The sequence below is a fragment of the Oncorhynchus gorbuscha genome, linkage group LG18, assembly GCF_021184085.1.
Source record: "Oncorhynchus gorbuscha isolate QuinsamMale2020 ecotype Even-year linkage group LG18, OgorEven_v1.0, whole genome shotgun sequence".
Lineage (NCBI taxonomy): Eukaryota > Metazoa > Chordata > Actinopteri > Salmoniformes > Salmonidae > Oncorhynchus > Oncorhynchus gorbuscha.
In genome coordinates this window covers 75,964,775-75,983,234 of record NC_060190.1, presented here as the reverse complement: position 1 = coordinate 75,983,234, position 18,460 = coordinate 75,964,775, and the positions used below count along the sequence as shown (strand labels likewise).

The 18,460-nt window shown below is 46.6% G+C and overlaps 2 protein-coding genes across 4 annotated transcripts in view; both read left to right on the top strand.

The window, feature by feature from the left end:
- LOC124003805 (glutamate receptor-interacting protein 2-like) overlaps nucleotides 1-14,298 on the top strand; it is a 251,701-nt gene extending 237,403 nt beyond the window's left edge. For all 3 annotated transcript variants that reach the window (XM_046312392.1, XM_046312390.1, XM_046312389.1), the window contains 2 exons: nucleotides 1,609-1,755; nucleotides 13,808-14,298. In XM_046312392.1, the coding sequence (XP_046168348.1) occupies nucleotides 1,609-1,755; nucleotides 13,808-14,035 (375 nt within the window). In that variant the 3' untranslated portion in view covers nucleotides 14,036-14,298. The remainder of the gene's footprint in view (nucleotides 1-1,608; nucleotides 1,756-13,807) is intronic.
- Nucleotides 14,299-15,498: 1,200 nt separating this feature from the next.
- On the top strand, nucleotides 15,499-17,248 carry LOC124004210 (octapeptide-repeat protein T2-like). The gene is made up of 2 exons (XM_046312974.1): nucleotides 15,499-15,518; nucleotides 16,609-17,248. Exons 1-2 carry the CDS (start codon nucleotides 15,499-15,501, stop codon nucleotides 17,246-17,248), a joined length of 660 nt encoding a protein of 219 aa, XP_046168930.1.
- The last annotated feature ends 1,212 nt before the right edge of the window (nucleotides 17,249-18,460 follow it).

Below are 18,460 nucleotides of genomic sequence, written 5' to 3'. Positions count from 1 at the left end.
TTGTAACTATGTGTTCACAGCACTAAACTAACAGGTTAAATTAACTAACAGGTTAAATTAACTAACAGGTTGTAACTATGTGTTTGCAGCTCTAAACTAACAGGTTAAATGAACTAACAGGTTGTAACTATGTGTTCGCAGCACTAAACTAACAGGTTAAATTAACTAACAGGTTAAATGAACTAACAGGTTGTAACTATGTGTTCACAGCACTAAACTAACAGGTTAAATGAACTAACAGGTTGTAACTATGTGTTCACAGCACTAAACTAACAGGTTAAATGAACTAACAGGTTGTAACTATGTGTTTGCAGCTCTAAACTAACAGGTTAAATGAACTAACAGGTTGTAACTATGTGTTCGCAGCACTAAACTAACAGGTTAAATGAACTAACAGGTTGTAACTATGTGTTTGCAGCACTAAACTAACAGGTTAAATGAACTAACAGGTTGTAACTATGTGTTCACAGCACTAAACTAACAGGTTAAATGAACTAACAGGTTGTAACTATGTGTTTGCAGCTCTAAACTAACAGGTTAAATGAACTAACAGGTTGTAACTATGTGTTCACAGCACTAAACTAACAGGTTAAATGAACTAACAGGTTGTAACTATGTGTTTGCAGCTCTAAACTAACAGGTTAAATGAACTAACAGGTTGTAACTATGTGTTCACAGCACTAAACTAACAGGTTAAATGAACTAACAGGTTGTAACTATGTGTTTGCAGCTCTAAACTAACAGGTTAAATGAACTAACAGGTTGTAACTATGTGTTCACAGCACTAAACTAACAGGTTAAATGAACTAACAGGTTGTAACTATGTGTTCACAGCACTAAACTAACAGGTTAAATGAACTAACAGGTTGTAACTATGTGTTTGCAGCTCTAAACTAACAGGTTAAATGAACTAACAGGTTGTAACTATGTGTTCACAGCACTAAACTAACAGGTTAAATGAACTAACAGGTTGTAACTATGTGTTCACAGCACTAAACTAACAGGTTAAATGAACTAACAGGTTGTAACTATGTGTTTGCAGCACTAAACTAACAGGTTAAATGAACTAACAGGTTGTAACTATGTGTTCACAGCACTAAACTAACAGGTTAAATGAACTAACAGGTTGTAACTATGTGTTCACAGCACTAAACTAACAGGTTAAATGAACTAACAGGTTGTAACTATGTGTTCACAGCACTAAACTAACAGGTTAAATGAACTAACAGGTTGTAACTATGTGTTTGCAGCTCTAAACTAACAGGTTAAATGAACTAACAGGTTGTAACTATGTGTTCACAGCACTAAACTAACAGGTTAAATGAACTAACAGGTTGTAACTATGTGTTTGCAGCTCTAAACTAACAGGTTAAATGAACTAACAGGTTGTAACTATGTGTTTGCAGCTCTAAACTAACAGGTTAAATGAACTAACAGGTTGTAACTATGTGTTTGCAGCTCTAAACTAACAGGTTAAATGAACTAACAGGTTGTAACTATGTGTTTGCAGCTCTAAACTAACAGGTTAAATGAACTAACAGGTTGTAACTATGTGTTTGCAGCTCTAAACTAACAGGTTAAATGAACTAACAGGTTGTAATTCCCCAGGTGACGGTGATGAAGGATCCAGAGAGCGATGACTTCGGCTTCAGCGTCTCCGACGGGTTCCTGGAGAAAGGTGTTTACGTCAACATGATCCGTCCGGAGGGCCCAGCAGACCGCGCAGGCCTGAAACCATATGATAGGATCCTACAGGTGTTCACTCTTCCTGTACCTATCCCCCCCCAGCCTGTACCTATCCCCCCAGCCTGTACCTATATCCCCTCAGCCTGTACCTATATCCCCTCAGCATGTACCTATCCCCTCAGCCTGTACCTATCCCCCCAGCCTGTACCTATATCCCCTCAGCCTGTACCTATATCCCCTCAGCCTGTACCTATCCCCTCAGCCTGTACCTATCCCCCCCCAGCCTGTACCTATCCCCCAGCCTGTACCTATATCCCCCCAGTCTGTACCTATATCCCCTCAGCCTGTACCTATCCCCCAGCCTGTACCTATCCCCCCAGCCTGTACCTATCCCCTCAGCCTGTACCTATCCCCCCCCAGCCTGTACCTATCCCCTCAGCCTGTACCTATCCCCCCAGCCTGTACCTATCCCCCAGCCTGTACCTATCCCCCCAGCCTGTACCTATCCCCTCAGCCTGTACCTATCCCCCAGCCTGTACCTATACCCCCAGCCTGTACCTACTCACCCAGATTGTGCCTGCTTGCCTAGAGAGAGACTGAGGAGGGAGGAGACAGAGAGAGAGGAGACAGAGAGAGAGGAGTGAGAGGCAGAGGAGTGAGAGGCAGAGGAGGGAGAGAGAGAGGGAGGGAGAGGCAGAGGAGGCAGAGGCAGAGGAGTGAGAGAGAGAGAGGAGTGAGAGGCAGAGGAGGGAGAGGCAGAGGAGTGAGAGAGAGAGAGAGGAGTGAGAGGCAGAGGCAGAGGAGTGAGAGAGAGAGAGAGGAGTGAGAGGCAGAGTGAGAGGCAGAGGAGTGAGAGACAGAGGCAGAGGAGTGAGAGACAGAGGCAGAGGAGTGAGAGGCAGAGGAGAGAGACAGAGGCAGAGGAGTGAGAGAGAGAGGAGTGAGAGGCAGAGGCAGAGGAGTGAGAGACAGAGGCAGAGGAGAGAGAGACAGAGAGAGAGGAGTGAGAGGCAGAGGCAGAGCAGAGGAGTGAGAGAGAGAGAGAGGAGTGAGAGACAGAGGCAGAGTGAGGCAGAGGCAGAGGAGTGCAGAGACAGAGAGACAGAGAGGAGTGAGAGAGGCAGAGGAGTGAGAGAGAGAGAGAGAGAGAGAGAGAGAGAGACGCAGAGTGAGAGGCAGAGGCAGAGGAGTGAGAGAGAGTGAGAGGCAGAGTGAGAGGCAGAGGAGTGAGAGACAGAGGCAGAGGAGTGAGAGACAGAGGCAGAGGAGTGAGAGACAGAGGCAGAGGAGTGAGAGACAGAGGCAGAGGAGTGAGAGACAGAGAAAGGCAGAGTGAGAGGCAGAGGGGGGAGAGACAGAGAGAACCCTGCCAGTGCTAGTATCTGTAAGTAATGTTTGACCTTCCAGCCCGTGTCCATTACACAAGTTACCAATGGCTGAAGCTATGATGTTGAAATGCCTATTTACTCTGTTCCATATAAGTAGTGTTTGTTCATGCCAGACACCCAGCCAGCAGGTTAAATATAAACTGCTGTGAGATAGATAGGTAGGTAGGTAAGGGGTGGAGAGGAAGTCATAGACAAAGGCCCGTTTATCAAGCCAAGGTTGGACAGAGTTCAAATGTGACTCATGGGTGAGCCCATGAGCAGAAGAGGAGACCGGGATGAGGTAACCAAGGTATTTATTGAAACACGGGGGAGGGTTTGCAGGAAACCTGGTGTGGAGGCTGAGGCTGGAGCGACAGGTGTTAGGATAGGGAAAGCAGATCCGGATGGGAATCGAAGAGAGCCGTAAAGTGGAGGATCCAGGACAGAGTAGCAGGACTGACGAGACGTAGGACTGGAGACACGGACTCGAGTCAGAGCGGGCGGAACTGTAGCGGAGAGGAAAACAGCATCAGGCAGGGTAAACAGGCACAACAGGATCTAAACAGGAGCAAACGGCTAGAAACGGAGACGGACTGAGCAGAGATTACGATCTGACAGCGTGGAAGTGGCAGGGCTGAGTATTAGTAGAGGTCTTTATTATGGAACAGGTTGCAGCTGGTGGGGATCTGCTCTGACTCCAGCACACCTGTCTCCACACACACACACACACACAGAGGGAGAGAGCACTGGGGGAGTGGTGGCAGGTCAAGGAGACACCGGATGAGCAGTAGAGGGCGTGGCAGGAGCAGATGTAACATCAATAAGTTTTATTTTGTAACATCACACACACACACACACACACACACACACACACACACACACACACACACACACACACACACACACACACACACACACACACACACACACACACACATACACACACACACAAACACACGAACACACACACACACACACACACACACACACACACACACACACACACACACACACACACACACACACACACACACACACACACACACACACACACACACACACACACACACACAGCATGGAACCAGTGGTTTCAGTATCTAATGATAATGTCTCTGTGTTAGTTTACTGTGATTTCCTTTAGCCTGTCGACTAGGGCCCTCTGTCCCACACTCTCTCCTGCAAACTGTGCCACTGATTACAGACAGCTGTCAAGTGAATATACTGATCAGCCTATTAACAATTATGCTGTAGCCAGAGAAGACATGGTGGGACAGGTTAGGTTGTGTCCAGAGAAAACATGGTGGGACAGGTTAGGTTGTGAGGGACAGGTTAGGTTGTAGCCAGAGAAAACATGGTGGGACAGGTTAGGTTGTGAGGGACAGGTTAGGTTGTGAGGGACAGGTTAGGTTGTAGCCAGAGAAGACATGGTGGGACAGGTTACGTTGTAGCCAGAGAAGACATGGTGGGACAGGTTAGGTTGTAGCCAGAGAAGACATGGTGGGACAGGATAGGTTGTAGCCAGAGAAGACATGGTGGGACAGGTTAGGTTGTAGCCAGAGAAGACATGGTGGGACAGGTTAGGTTGTAGCCAGAGAAGACATGGTGGGACAGGTTAGGTTGTAGCCAGAGAAAACATGGTGGGACAGGTTAGGTTGTAGCCAGAGAAGACATGGTGGGACAGGTTAGGTTGTAGCCAGAGAAGACATGGTGGGACAGGTTAGGTTGTAGCCAGAGAAGACATGGTGGAACAGGTTAGGTTGTAGCCAGAGAAAACATGGTGGGACAGGTTAGGTTGTGAGGGACAGGTTAGGTTGTAGCCAGAGAAGACATGGTGGGACAGGTTAGGTTGTAGCCAGAGAAGACATGGTGGGACAGGTTAGGTTGTAGCCAGAGAAGACATGGTGGGACAGGTTAGGTTGTAGCCAGAGAAGACATGGTGGGACAGGTTAGGTTGTAGCCAGAGAAGACATGGTGGGACAGGTTAGGTTGTAGCCAGAGAAGACATGGTGGAACAGGTTAGGTTGTAGCCAGAGAAAACATGGTGGGACAGGTTAGGTTGTAGCCAGAGAAAACATAGTGGGACAGGTTATGTTGTGAGGGACAGGTTAGGTTGTGAGGGACAGGTTAGGTTGTGTCCAGAGACAACATAGTGGGACAGATTAGGTTCTTGCCAGAGAAAACATGGTGGTACAGGTTAGCTTGTGTCCAGAGAACACATAGTGGGACAGGTTAGGTTGTGAGGGACAGGTTAGGTTGTGAGGGACAGGTTAGGTTGTAGCCAGAGAAAACATTGTGGGACAGGTTAGGTTGTGTCCAGAGAAAACATAGTGGGACAGGTTAGGTTGTTGCCAGAGACAACATAGTGGGACAGGTTAGGTTGTTGCCAGAGGAAACATAGTGGGACAGGTTAGGTTGTGAGGGACAGGTTGGGTTGTGAGGGACAGGTTAGGTTGTTGCCAGAGAAAACATGGTGGGACAGGTTGGGTTGTAGCCAGAGGAAACATAGTGGGACAGGTTAGGTTGTAGCCAGAGAAAACATAGTGGGACAGGTTAGGTTGTGAGGGACAGGTTAGGTTGTGAGGGACAGGTTAGGTTGTAGCCAGAGAACACATGGTGGGACAGGTTAGGTTGTGTCCAGAGAAAACATAGTGGGACAGGTTAGGTTGTGAGGGACATGTTAGGTTGTGAGGGACAGGTTAGGTTGTGAGGGACCGGTTAGGTTGTTGCCAGAGAAAACATGGTGGGACAGGTTAGGTTGTAGCCAGAGGAAACATGGTGGGACAGGTTAGGGTTGTGAGGGACAGGTTAGGTTGTGAGGGACAGTTAGGTTGTTAGGTTGTTGCCAGAGAAAACATGGTGGGACAGGTTAGGTTGTGAGGGACAGGTTAGGTTGTAGGACAGAGAACACATGGTGGGACAGGTTAGGTTGTGTCCAGAGAAAACATAGTGGGACAGGTTAGGTTGTGAGGGACATGTTAGGTTGTGAGGGACAGGTTAGGTTGTGAGGGACAGGTTAGGTTGTTGCCAGAGAAAACATGGTGGGACAGGTTAGGTTGTAGCCAGAGGAAACATGGTGGGACAGGTTAGGGTTGTGAGGGACAGGTTAGGTTGTGAGGGACAGGTTAGGTTGTTGCCAGAGAAAACATGGTGGGACAGGTTGGGTTGTAGCCAGAGGAAACATAGTGGGACAGGTTAGGTTGTAGCCAGAGAAAACATAGTGGGACAGGTTAGGTTGTGAGGGACAGGTTAGGTTGTAGCCAGAGAACACATGGTGGAACAGGTTAGGTTGTGTCCAGAGAAAACATAGTGGGACAGGTTAGGTTGTGAGGGACAGGTTGGGTTGGTGCCAGAGAAAACATGGTGGGACAGGTTGGGTTGTGAGGGACATGTTAGGTTGTGAGGGACAGGTTAGGTTGTGAGGGACAGGTTAGGTTGTTGCCAGAGAAAACATGGTGGGACAGGTTGGGTTGTAGCCAGAGGAAACATAGTGGGACAGGTTAGGTTGTAGCCAGAGAAAACATAGTGGGACAGGTTAGGTTGTGAGGGACAGGTTAGGTTGTAGCCAGAGAACACATGGTGGGACAGGTTAGGTTGTGTCCAGAGAAAACATAGTGGGACAGGTTAGGTTGTGAGGGACATGTTAGGTTGTGAGGGACAGGTTAGGTTGTGAGGGACAGGTTAGGTTGTTGCCAGAGAAAACATGGTGGGACAGGTTAGGTTGTGTCCAGAGAAAACATAGTGGGACAGGTTAGGTTGTGAGGGACATGTTAGGTTGTGAGGGACAGGTTAGGTTGTGAGGGACAGGTTGGGTTGTTGCCAGAGAAAACATGGTGGGACAGGTTAGGTTGTAGCCAGAGGAAACATGGTGGGACAGGTTAGGGTTGTGAGGGACAGGTTAGGTTGTGAGGGACAGGTTAGGTTGTTGCCAGAGAAAACATGGTGGGAAAGGTTAGGTTGTAGCCAGAGGAAACATGGTGGGACAGGTTAGGTTGTTGCCAGAGAAAACATGGTGGGACAGGTTAGGTTGTGAGGGACAGGTTAGGTTGTAGCCAGAGAACACATGGTGGGACATGTTAGGTTGTGAGGGACAGGTTAGGTTGTGAGGGACAGGTTAGGTTGTTGCCAGAGAAAACATGGTGGGACAGGTTAGGTTGTGTCCAGAGAAAACATGGTGGGACAGGTTAGGTTGTGAGGGACAGGTTAGGTTGTAGCCAGAGAAAACATGGTGGGACAGGTTAGGTTGTGAGGGACAGGTTAGGTTGTGAGGGACAGGTTAGGTTGTAGCCAGAGAAGACATGGTGGGACAGGTTACGTTGTAGCCAGAGAAGACATGGTGGGACAGGTTAGGTTGTAGCCAGAGAAGACATGGTGGGACAGGATAGGTTGTGTCCAGAGAAAACATGGTGGGACAGGTTAGGTTGTGAGGGACAGGTTAGGTTGTAGCCAGAGAAAACATGGTGGGACAGGTTAGGTTGTGAGGGACAGGTTAGGTTGTGAGGGACAGGTTAGGTTGTAGCCAGAGAAGACATGGTGGGACAGGTTACGTTGTAGCCAGAGAAGACATGGTGGGACAGGTTAGGTTGTAGCCAGAGAAGACATGGTGGGACAGGATAGGTTGTAGCCAGAGAAGACATGGTGGGACAGGTTAGGTTGTAGCCAGAGAAGACATGGTGGGACAGGTTAGGTTGTAGCCAGAGAAGACATGGTGGGACAGGTTAGGTTGTAGCCAGAGAAAACATGGTGGGACAGGTTAGGTTGTAGCCAGAGAAGACATGGTGGGACAGGTTAGGTTGTAGCCAGAGAAGACATGGTGGGACATGTTAGGTTGTAGCCAGAGAAGACATGGTGGAACAGGTTAGGTTGTAGCCAGAGAAAACATGGTGGGACAGGTTAGGTTGTGAGGGACAGGTTAGGTTGTAGCCAGAGAAGACATGGTGGGACAGGTTAGGTTGTAGCCAGAGAAGACATGGTGGGACAGGTTAGGTTGTAGCCAGAGAAGACATGGTGGGACAGGTTAGGTTGTAGCCAGAGAAGACATGGTGGGACAGGTTAGGTTGTAGCCAGAGAAGACATGGTGGGACAGGTTAGGTTGTAGCCAGAGAAGACATGGTGGAACAGGTTAGGTTGTAGCCAGAGAAAACATGGTGGGACAGGTTAGGTTGTAGCCAGAGAAAACATAGTGGGACAGGTTATGTTGTGAGGGACAGGTTAGGTTGTGAGGGACAGGTTAGGTTGTGTCCAGAGACAACATAGTGGGACAGATTAGGTTCTTGCCAGAGAAAACATGGTGGTACAGGTTAGCTTGTGTCCAGAGAACACATAGTGGGACAGGTTAGGTTGTGAGGGACAGGTTAGGTTGTGAGGGACAGGTTAGGTTGTAGCCAGAGAAAACATTGTGGGACAGGTTAGGTTGTGTCCAGAGAAAACATAGTGGGACAGGTTAGGTTGTTGCCAGAGACAACATAGTGGGACAGGTTAGGTTGTTGCCAGAGGAAACATAGTGGGACAGGTTAGGTTGTGAGGGACAGGTTGGGTTGTGAGGGACAGGTTAGGTTGTTGCCAGAGAAAACATGGTGGGACAGGTTGGGTTGTAGCCAGAGGAAACATAGTGGGACAGGTTAGGTTGTAGCCAGAGAAAACATAGTGGGACAGGTTAGGTTGTGAGGGACAGGTTAGGTTGTGAGGGACAGGTTAGGTTGTAGCCAGAGAACACATGGTGGGACAGGTTAGGTTGTGTCCAGAGAAAACATAGTGGGACAGGTTAGGTTGTGAGGGACATGTTAGGTTGTGAGGGACAGGTTAGGTTGTGAGGGACAGGTTAGGTTGTTGCCAGAGAAAACATGGTGGGACAGGTTAGGTTGTAGCCAGAGGAAACATGGTGGGACAGGTTAGGGTTGTGAGGGACAGGTTAGGTTGTGAGGGACAGGTTAGGTTGTTGCCAGAGAAAACATGGTGGGAAAGGTTAGGTTGTAGCCAGAGGAAACATGGTGGGACAGGTTAGGTTGTTGCCAGAGAAAACATGGTGGGACAGGTTAGGTTGTGAGGGACAGGTTAGGTTGTAGCCAGAGAACACATGGTGGGACAGGTTAGGTTGTGTCCAGAGAAAACATAGTGGGACAGGTTAGGTTGTGAGGGACATGTTAGGTTGTGAGGGACAGGTTAGGTTGTGAGGGACAGGTTAGGTTGTTGCCAGAGAAAACATGGTGGGACAGGTTAGGTTGTAGCCAGAGGAAACATGGTGGGACAGGTTAGGGTTGTGAGGGACAGGTTAGGTTGTGAGGGACAGGTTAGGTTGTTGCCAGAGAAAACATGGTGGGACAGGTTGGGTTGTAGCCAGAGGAAACATAGTGGGACAGGTTAGGTTGTAGCCAGAGAAAACATAGTGGGACAGGTTAGGTTGTGAGGGACAGGTTAGGTTGTAGCCAGAGAACACATGGTGGAACAGGTTAGGTTGTGTCCAGAGAAAACATAGTGGGACAGGTTAGGTTGTGAGGGACAGGTTGGGTTGGTGCCAGAGAAAACATGGTGGGACAGGTTGGGTTGTGAGGGACATGTTAGGTTGTGAGGGACAGATTAGGTTGTGAGGGACAGGTTAGGTTGTTGCCAGAGAAAACATGGTGGGACAGGTTGGGTTGTAGCCAGAGGAAACATAGTGGGACAGGTTAGGTTGTAGCCAGAGAAAACATAGTGGGACAGGTTAGGTTGTGAGGGACAGGTTAGGTTGTAGCCAGAGAACACATGGTGGGACAGGTTAGGTTGTGTCCAGAGAAAACATAGTGGGACAGGTTAGGTTGTGAGGGACATGTTAGGTTGTGAGGGACAGGTTAGGTTGTGAGGGACAGGTTAGGTTGTTGCCAGAGAAAACATGGTGGGACAGGTTAGGTTGTGTCCAGAGAAAACATAGTGGGACAGGTTAGGTTGTGAGGGACATGTTAGGTTGTGAGGGACAGGTTAGGTTGTGAGGGACAGGTTGGGTTGTTGCCAGAGAAAACATGGTGGGACAGGTTAGGTTGTAGCCAGAGGAAACATGGTGGGACAGGTTAGGGTTGTGAGGGACAGGTTAGGTTGTGAGGGACAGGTTAGGTTGTTGCCAGAGAAAACATGGTGGGAAAGGTTAGGTTGTAGCCAGAGGAAACATGGTGGGACAGGTTAGGTTGTTGCCAGAGAAAACATGGTGGGACAGGTTAGGTTGTGAGGGACAGGTTAGGTTGTAGCCAGAGAACACATGGTGGGACATGTTAGGTTGTGAGGGACAGGTTAGGTTGTGAGGGACAGGTTAGGTTGTTGCCAGAGAAAACATGGTGGGACAGGTTAGGTTGTAGCCAGAGGAAACATGGTGGGACAGGTTAGGGTTGTGAGGGACAGGTTAGGTTGTGAGGGACAGGTTAGGTTGTTGCCAGAGAAAACATGGTGGGACAGGTTGGGTTGTAGCCAGAGGAAACATAGTGGGACAGGTTAGGTTGTAGCCAGAGAAAACATAGTGGGACAGGTTAGGTTGTGAGGGACAGGTTAGGTTGTAGCCAGAGAACACATGGTGGGACAGGTTAGGTTGTGTCCAGAGAAAACATAGTGGGACAGGTTAGGTTGTGAGGGACAGGTTGGGTTGTTGCCAGAGAAAACATGGTGGGACAGGTTGGGTTGTGAGGGACATGTTAGGTTGTGAGGGACAGGTTAGGTTGTGAGGGACAGGTTAGGTTGTTGCCAGAGAAAACATGGTGGGACAGGTTGGGTTGTAGCCAGAGGAAACATAGTGGGACAGGTTAGGTTGTAGCCAGAGAAAACATAGTGGGACAGGTTAGGTTGTGAGGGACAGGTTAGGTTGTAGCCAGAGAACACATGGTGGGACAGGTTAGGTTGTGTCCAGAGAAAACATAGTGGGACAGGTTAGGTTGTGAGGGACAGGTTGGGTTGTTGCCAGAGAAAACATGGTGGGACAGGTTGGGTTGTGAGGGACATGTTAGGTTGTGAGGGACAGGTTAGGTTGTGAGGGACAGGTTAGGTTGTTGCCAGAGAAAACATGGTGGGACAGGTTGGGTTGTAGCCAGAGGAAACATAGTGGGACAGGTTAGGTTGTAGCCAGAGAAAACATAGTGGGACAGGTTAGGTTGTGAGGGACAGGTTAGGTTGTAGCCAGAGAACACATGGTGGGACAGGTTAGGTTGTGAGGGACATGTTAGGTTGTGAGGGACAGGTTAGGTTGTGAGGGACAGGTTAGGTTGTTGCCAGAGAAAACATGGTGGGACAGGTTAGGTTGTAGCCAGAGGAAACATGGTGGGACAGGTTAGGGTTGTGAGGGACAGGTTAGGTTGTGAGGGACAGGTTAGGTTGTTGCCAGAGAAAACATGGTGGGACAGGTTGGGTTGTAGCCAGAGAAAACATGGTGGGAAAGGTTAGGTTGTAGCCAATGGGAGATGGCAGGAGATTTAGTTCAATATCAACCATACTGGTGGGAATACCTTCTCATATAGTACTGTCATTATATTATTATATCATTATTATATATTATTATATTATTATTATATATTATATTATTATATTATTATTATATTATCTACCCTTTTATAGCCACAAGAAGAAAGGAACAAGAAAATAGGCAGGACATTTTTAGACTAGAATAGAAGAATGATTGTGGTTCTGATTAAGCCAAAACCACAGTTGAATAAAGTCCACTTATACAGAAACCAGAACTACTTACTATAAAAACTCACATTCAACACGTACGGACTCGGCCAACATTTGAACATCTTGGCCATGTTCTGTTATAATCTCCACCCGGCACAGCCAGAAGAGGACTGGCCACCCCACATAGCCTGGTTCCTCTCTAGGTTTCTTCCTAGGTTTTGGCCTTTCTAGGGAGTTTTTCCTAGTCACCGTGCTTCTACACCTGCATTGCTTGCTGTTTGGGGTTTTAGGCTGGGTTTCTGTACAGCACTTTGAGATATCAGCTGATGTACGAAGGGCTATATAAATACATTTGATTTGATTTAAAGATTTAAAAAAATAAAAAATAAAAATCAATACGCACACAGCAGATCTGCCAGAGCTGCTAGCTTCTAGATCCCAGTTCCCTAGCTGTCTTCCAAGGCCCGATCCACACTTCACGGCCAAACATAAATCGTACTGTGGCTGGCTCTGATATTTTATTTTCACATTGTCTTTCCAGTCTTGTTCCAGCCACTATGGTACAGTAGATGTGTAACCAGGCCGGCCCAGTACAGTTTGGCTTGGCTTGGCTTGGCTTGGCTCTATAATATGAATCAGACTCAATACTACACACTTATGTGGTTAGAGCAGAAGTAACAGAGTTGTTGTAAGGCTGCTGTTGACTGCAGTGGGGTTTATTCCAATACACTAGTCCTTGATTGGAATGTTCTAGAATCTGTCTGTGACACGTGTACAGTAATAGAAGACGTGTGTACGGCATCCATATTAGGAAGTCATTAGGAAGGCAAATCTGTCCACTCACCAATATGGATGATGGATGCCGTTTGTTGTCCTCAGTGCATTAAAAAAAAAAGCATTCAGACCCCATTCACTTTTTCCACATTTTGTTATGTTACAGCCTTATTCTAAAATGGATTAAATTGTTCAATCTACACACAGTACCCCATAATGACAAAGCAAAAACACGTTTTTAGATTTTCTTATATATATATATATATATATATATATATATATATATATATATATATATATATATATATATATATATATATACACTTACTGAAATATATATATTTTTTTACAGGGACAGTGCACAATAATATCACATTTACATAAGTATTCAGGCCCTTTACTCAGTACTTTGTTGAAGCACATTTGTCAGTGATTACAGCCTTGAGCCTCGTGGCGTGAGTATGACACTACAACATTGGTAAATCTGTATTTGGTGAGTTTCTTCCAAGCAGATCCTCTCAAGCTCTGTCAGGTTGGATGGGGAGCGTAGCTGCACAGGTGAACCTTCGCCCCAGTCTGAGGTCCTGAGCACTCTGGTGCAGGTTGTCATCAAGGATCTCTCTGTACTTTGCTCCATTCACCTTTCACCTCGGTCCTGACTAGTCTCCCAGTCCCTGCCGCTGGAAAAACGTCCCCACAGCATGATGCTGCCACCACCATGCTTCACCGTAGGGATGGTGCCAGGTTTCCTCCAGATGTGACGCTTGGTATTCAGGCCAAAGAGTTCAATCTTGGTTTCATCAGACCAGAGAATCTTGTTTCTTATGGCCCGAGAGTCCTTTAGGCTCCTTTTGGCAAACTCCAAGCAGGCTGTCATGTGTCTTTTACTGAGGAGTGGCTGTAGTCTGGCCACTAGTCTACCATCAAGGCCTGATTGGTGGAGTGCTGCAGAGATGCTTGTCCTTCTGGAAGGTTCTCCCATCTCCACAGAGGAACTCTGGAGCTCTGTCAGAGTGACCATCAGGTTCCTGGTCACCTCCCTGATCAAGGCCCTACTTCCCCGATTGCTCAGTTCGGCCGGGCGCCCAACTCTAGGAAGAGACTTGGCGGTTCCAAACTTCTTCCATTTAAGAATTATGGAGGCCACTGTGTTCTTACCACAGTGGACTCCAATCAAGTTGTAGAAACATCTTAAGGATGATCAATGGAGAAAGGATGCACCTGAGCTCAATTTCGAGTCTCATAGCGAAGAGTCTGTATACTTACATAAAACATGTTTTAATATATTTGCACAAAAAAAATCTAAAAACCTATTTTTGCTTTGGTCATTCATGACTCTCTTTCCCCATGTGCTGTAGGTGAACCACGTGCGTACCAGAGACTTTGATTGCTGCCTGGCTGTGCCTCTGATCACTGAGGCTGGGGACAAGCTGGAGCTGGTGATCAGCAGGAACCCTCTGGCCCAGCAACTGCACCATGAACCGGACTGTCTGGACCAGGACCAAGGACTTCTCATCTCTGCACTGCAGTCCAACAGTAGGGAACACCACCACTATACCACTACAACCCGAGCCATGGACCTGTAGTTACAGACAGACAGCACAGATACGCCAAGCCGCAGACTGTTACCATGGAGCAGTCTGTGAATCTACAGACACACACAGAACAATGGACCTTCTTTGGACATGTGAACTACAGACGCAGCCACAGTCCAGTACCATGGACACACCAAGTCACAGACTGAACTTCTGAATGAACTACAGACAGGAGCCTCAAACCAGTACTACAGACATGTGACTAAAGACACAGACCAGTACTATAGACCTGTGACTAAAGACACAGACCAGTACTATAGACCTGTGACTAAAGACACAGACCAGTACTATAGACTATAGACCTGTGACTAAAGACACAGACCAGTACTATAGACGATAGACATGTGACTAAAGACACAGACCAGTACTATAGACTACAGACCTGTGACTAAAGACACAGACCAGTACTATAGACTATAGACCTGTGACTAAAGACACAGACCAGTACTATAGACTATAGACCTGTGACTAAAGACACAGACCAGTACTATAGACTATAGACCTGTGACTAAAGACACAGACCAGTACTACAGACCTGTGACTAAAGACACAGACCAGTACTACAGACCTGTGACTAAAGACACAGACCAGTACTATAGACTATAGACCTGTGACTAAAGACACAGACCAGTACTACAGACCTGTGACTAAAGACACAGACCAGTACTATAGACTATAGACCTGTGACTAAAGACACAGACCAGTACTATAGACTATAGACCTGTGACTAAAGACACAGACCAGTACTACAGACCTGTGACTAAAGACACAGACCAGTACTACAGACCTGTGACTAAAGACACAGACCAGTACTACAGACCTGTGACTAAAGACACAGACCAGTACTATAGACTATAGACCTGTGACTAAAGACACAGACCAGTACTATAGACTATAGACTATAGACCTGTGACTAAAGACACAGACCAGTACTATAGACTATAGACCTGTGACTAAAGACACAGACCAGTACTATAGACTATAGACCTGTGACTAAAGACACAGACCAGTACTATAGACCTGTAACTAAAGACACAGACCAGTACTATAGACTATAGACTATAGACCTGTAACTAAAGACACAGACCAGTACTATAGACTATAGACCTGTGACTAAAGACCCAACCAGTACTATAGACTATAGACCTATGACTAAAGACACAGAACAGTACTATAGACTATAGACCTGTGACTAAAGACACAGACCAGTACTATAGACTATAGACCTGTGACTAAAGACACAGACCAGTACTATAGACCTGTAACTAAAGACACAGACCAGTACTATAGACTATAGACCTGTAACTAAAGACACAGACTGGTACTATAGACTATAGACCTGTGACTAAAGACACAAACCAGTACTATAGACCTGTGACTAAAGACACAGACCAGTACTATAGACTATAGACCTGTGACTAAAGACACAGACCAGTACTATAGACTATAGACCCATGACTAAAGACACAGACCAGTACTATAGACTATAGACCTGTGACTAAAGACACAGACCAGTACTATAGACTATAGACCTGTGACTAAAGACACAGACCAGTACTATAGACCTGTGACTAAAGACACAAACCAGTACTATAGACCTGTGACTAAAGACACAGACCAGTACTATAGACTATAGACCTGTGACTAAAGACACAGACCAGTACTATAGACTATAGACCTGTGACTAAAGACACAGACCAGTACTATAGACCTGTAACTAAAGACACAGACCAGTACTATAGACTATAGACCTGTGACGAAAGACACAGACCAGTACTATAGACTATAGACCCGTGACTAAAGACACAGACCAGTACTATAGACCTGTAACTAAAGACACAGACCAGTACTATAGACTATAGACCTGTGACTAAAGACACAGACCAGTACTATAGACTATAGACCTGTGACTATAGACACAGACCAGTACTACAGACCTGTGACTAAAGACACAGACCAGTACTATAGACTATAGACCTGTGACGAAAGACACAGACCAGTACTATAGACTATAGACCTGTGACTAAAGACACAGACCAGTACTATAGACCTGTAACTAAAGACACAGACCAGTACTATAGACTATAGACCTGTGACTAAAGACACAAACCAGTACTATAGACCTGTGACTAAAGACACAGACCAGTACTATAGACTATAGACCTGTGACTAAAGACACAGACCAGTACTATAGACTATAGACCTGTGACTAAAGACACAGACCAGTACTATAGACTATAGACCTGTGACTATAGACACAGACCAGTACTACAGACCTGTGACTAAAGACACAGACCAGTACTATAGACCTGTGACTAAAGACACAGACCAGTACTACAGACCTGTGACTAAAGACACAGACCAGTACTATAGACTATAGACCTGTGACTAAAGACACAGACCAGTACTATAGACTATAGACCTGTGACTAAAGACACAGACCAGTACTATAGACTATAGACCTGTGACTAAAGACACAGACCAGTACTATAGACTATAGACCTGTGACTTTACTATAAAAAATAAATTTAAAAGTTGACGTGTTCACTAGATCCCTTTACTAGAACCAACTGGCTCAGAGCAACAGGCTCAGAGCCAAAGACACAGAGAAACAGGCTCAGAGCAACAGGCTCAGAGCAACAGGCTCAGAGCAACAGGCTCAGAGCAACAGGCTCAGAGAAACAGGCTCAGCGCAACAGGCTCAGAGCAACAGGCTCAGAGCCAAAGACAGAGAGCAACAGGCTCAGAGCAACAGGCTCAGAGCAACAGGCTCAGAGCAACAGGCTCAGAGCCAAAGACACAGAGAAACAGGCTCAGAGCAACAGGCTCAGAGCAACAGGCTCAGAGCAACAGGCTCAGGGCAACAGGCTCAGAGCAACAGGCTCAGAGCAACAGGCTCAGAGAAACAGGCTCAGAGCAACAGGCTCAGAGCCAAAGACACAGAGAAACAGGCTTAGAGCCAAAGACACAGCGAAACAGGCTCAGAGAAACAGGCTCAGAGCCAAAGACACAGAGAAACAGGCTCAGAGAAACAGGCTCAGAGCTAAAGACACAGTGAAACAGGCTCAGAGAAACAGGCTCAGAGAAACAGGCTCAGAGCAACAGGCTCAGAGCCAAAGACACAGAGAAACAGGCTCAGAGAAACAGGCTCAGAGAAACAGGCTCAGAGCTAAAGACACTGTTCGTGGCCACTGGACTCAATAACAAAATCCTTAGAGACTCCCAGATCTCTCAAACACTGAGAAGTGTCTTCAGCTCCACCAACCCTGGTGCAAAAAGAAATGAAAACTTGTTTTACAGATGCATTTTCCCCACAAGTCTTGTGTTTCACGTGTTGCCATTCTGCCAACCTCTTACAAAAACATAGAAGAAGAAACAATGTACCTATGTCATACAGTGAGTGGACAAAAAATTAAGAACACCTTCCTAATATCGAGTTTCACTCCCCCCATTTTTGCCCTCAGAACAGCCTCAATTCGTCGGGGCATGGACTGTAACGAGGTGTCGAAAGCGTTCCGCAGGGATGCTGGCCCATATTGACTCCAATTGTTTATTTTATTTTATTTAACCTTTATTTAACTAGGCAAGTCATTTTAAGAACACATTTTTATTTACAATGACAGCCTACGCCGGCCGACGCTGGGCCACTTGCGCGCAGCCCTATGGGACTCCCAATCACGGCCGGATGTGATACAGCCTGGAATCGAACCAAGGACTGTAGTGACGCCTCTTGCACTCTGTGCGACTCGGGAGCTTACAACCTGTTGTGTCAGGTTTTCGCTGAATGTTCTTTGGGTGGTGGACCATTCTTGATACACACAATAAACTGTTGAGCGTGAAAAACCCAGCAGCATTGCAGTTCTTGACACAAACCGGTGTGCCTGGTGCCTACTACCATACCCCGTTCAAATGAACTTAAATCCTTTGTCTTGCCCCATTCACCCTCTGAATGGCACAAATACACAATCCATGTCTCAATTGTCTCAAGGGTTAAAAGTCCTTCTTTAACTTGTCTCCTCCCCTTCATCTACATGGATTGCAGTGGATTTAACAAGTGACATCACTAAGGGATCATAGCTTTCACCTGGATTCACCTGGTCAGCCGATGTCATGGAAAGACAAGGTGTTCCTAATGTTTTGTACACTCAGTGTAGCCTGAAAATGTTTTCATTTTGTTTGAGTTTTGTTTGTTTGAATCATCGAAAAAAGCCAGAAAAGCAGACACACACACACACACACACACACACACACACACACACACACACACACACACACACACACACACACACACACACACACACACACACACACACACACACACACACACACACACACACACACACACACACACAGCCTCACACAGACACACACACACACAAACACACAGACACACACACACACACAGCCTCACACAGA

Excerpts from the sequence above, each read along its gene's own strand:
- LOC124004210 (XM_046312974.1), top strand. The coding sequence starts at position 15,499 with ATGACTAAAGACACAGACCA. Across the intron at positions 15,519-16,608 it reads ATGACTAAAGACACAGACCA|AACCAACTGGCTCAGAGCAA; the intron begins GTACTATAGACT and ends TCCCTTTACTAG.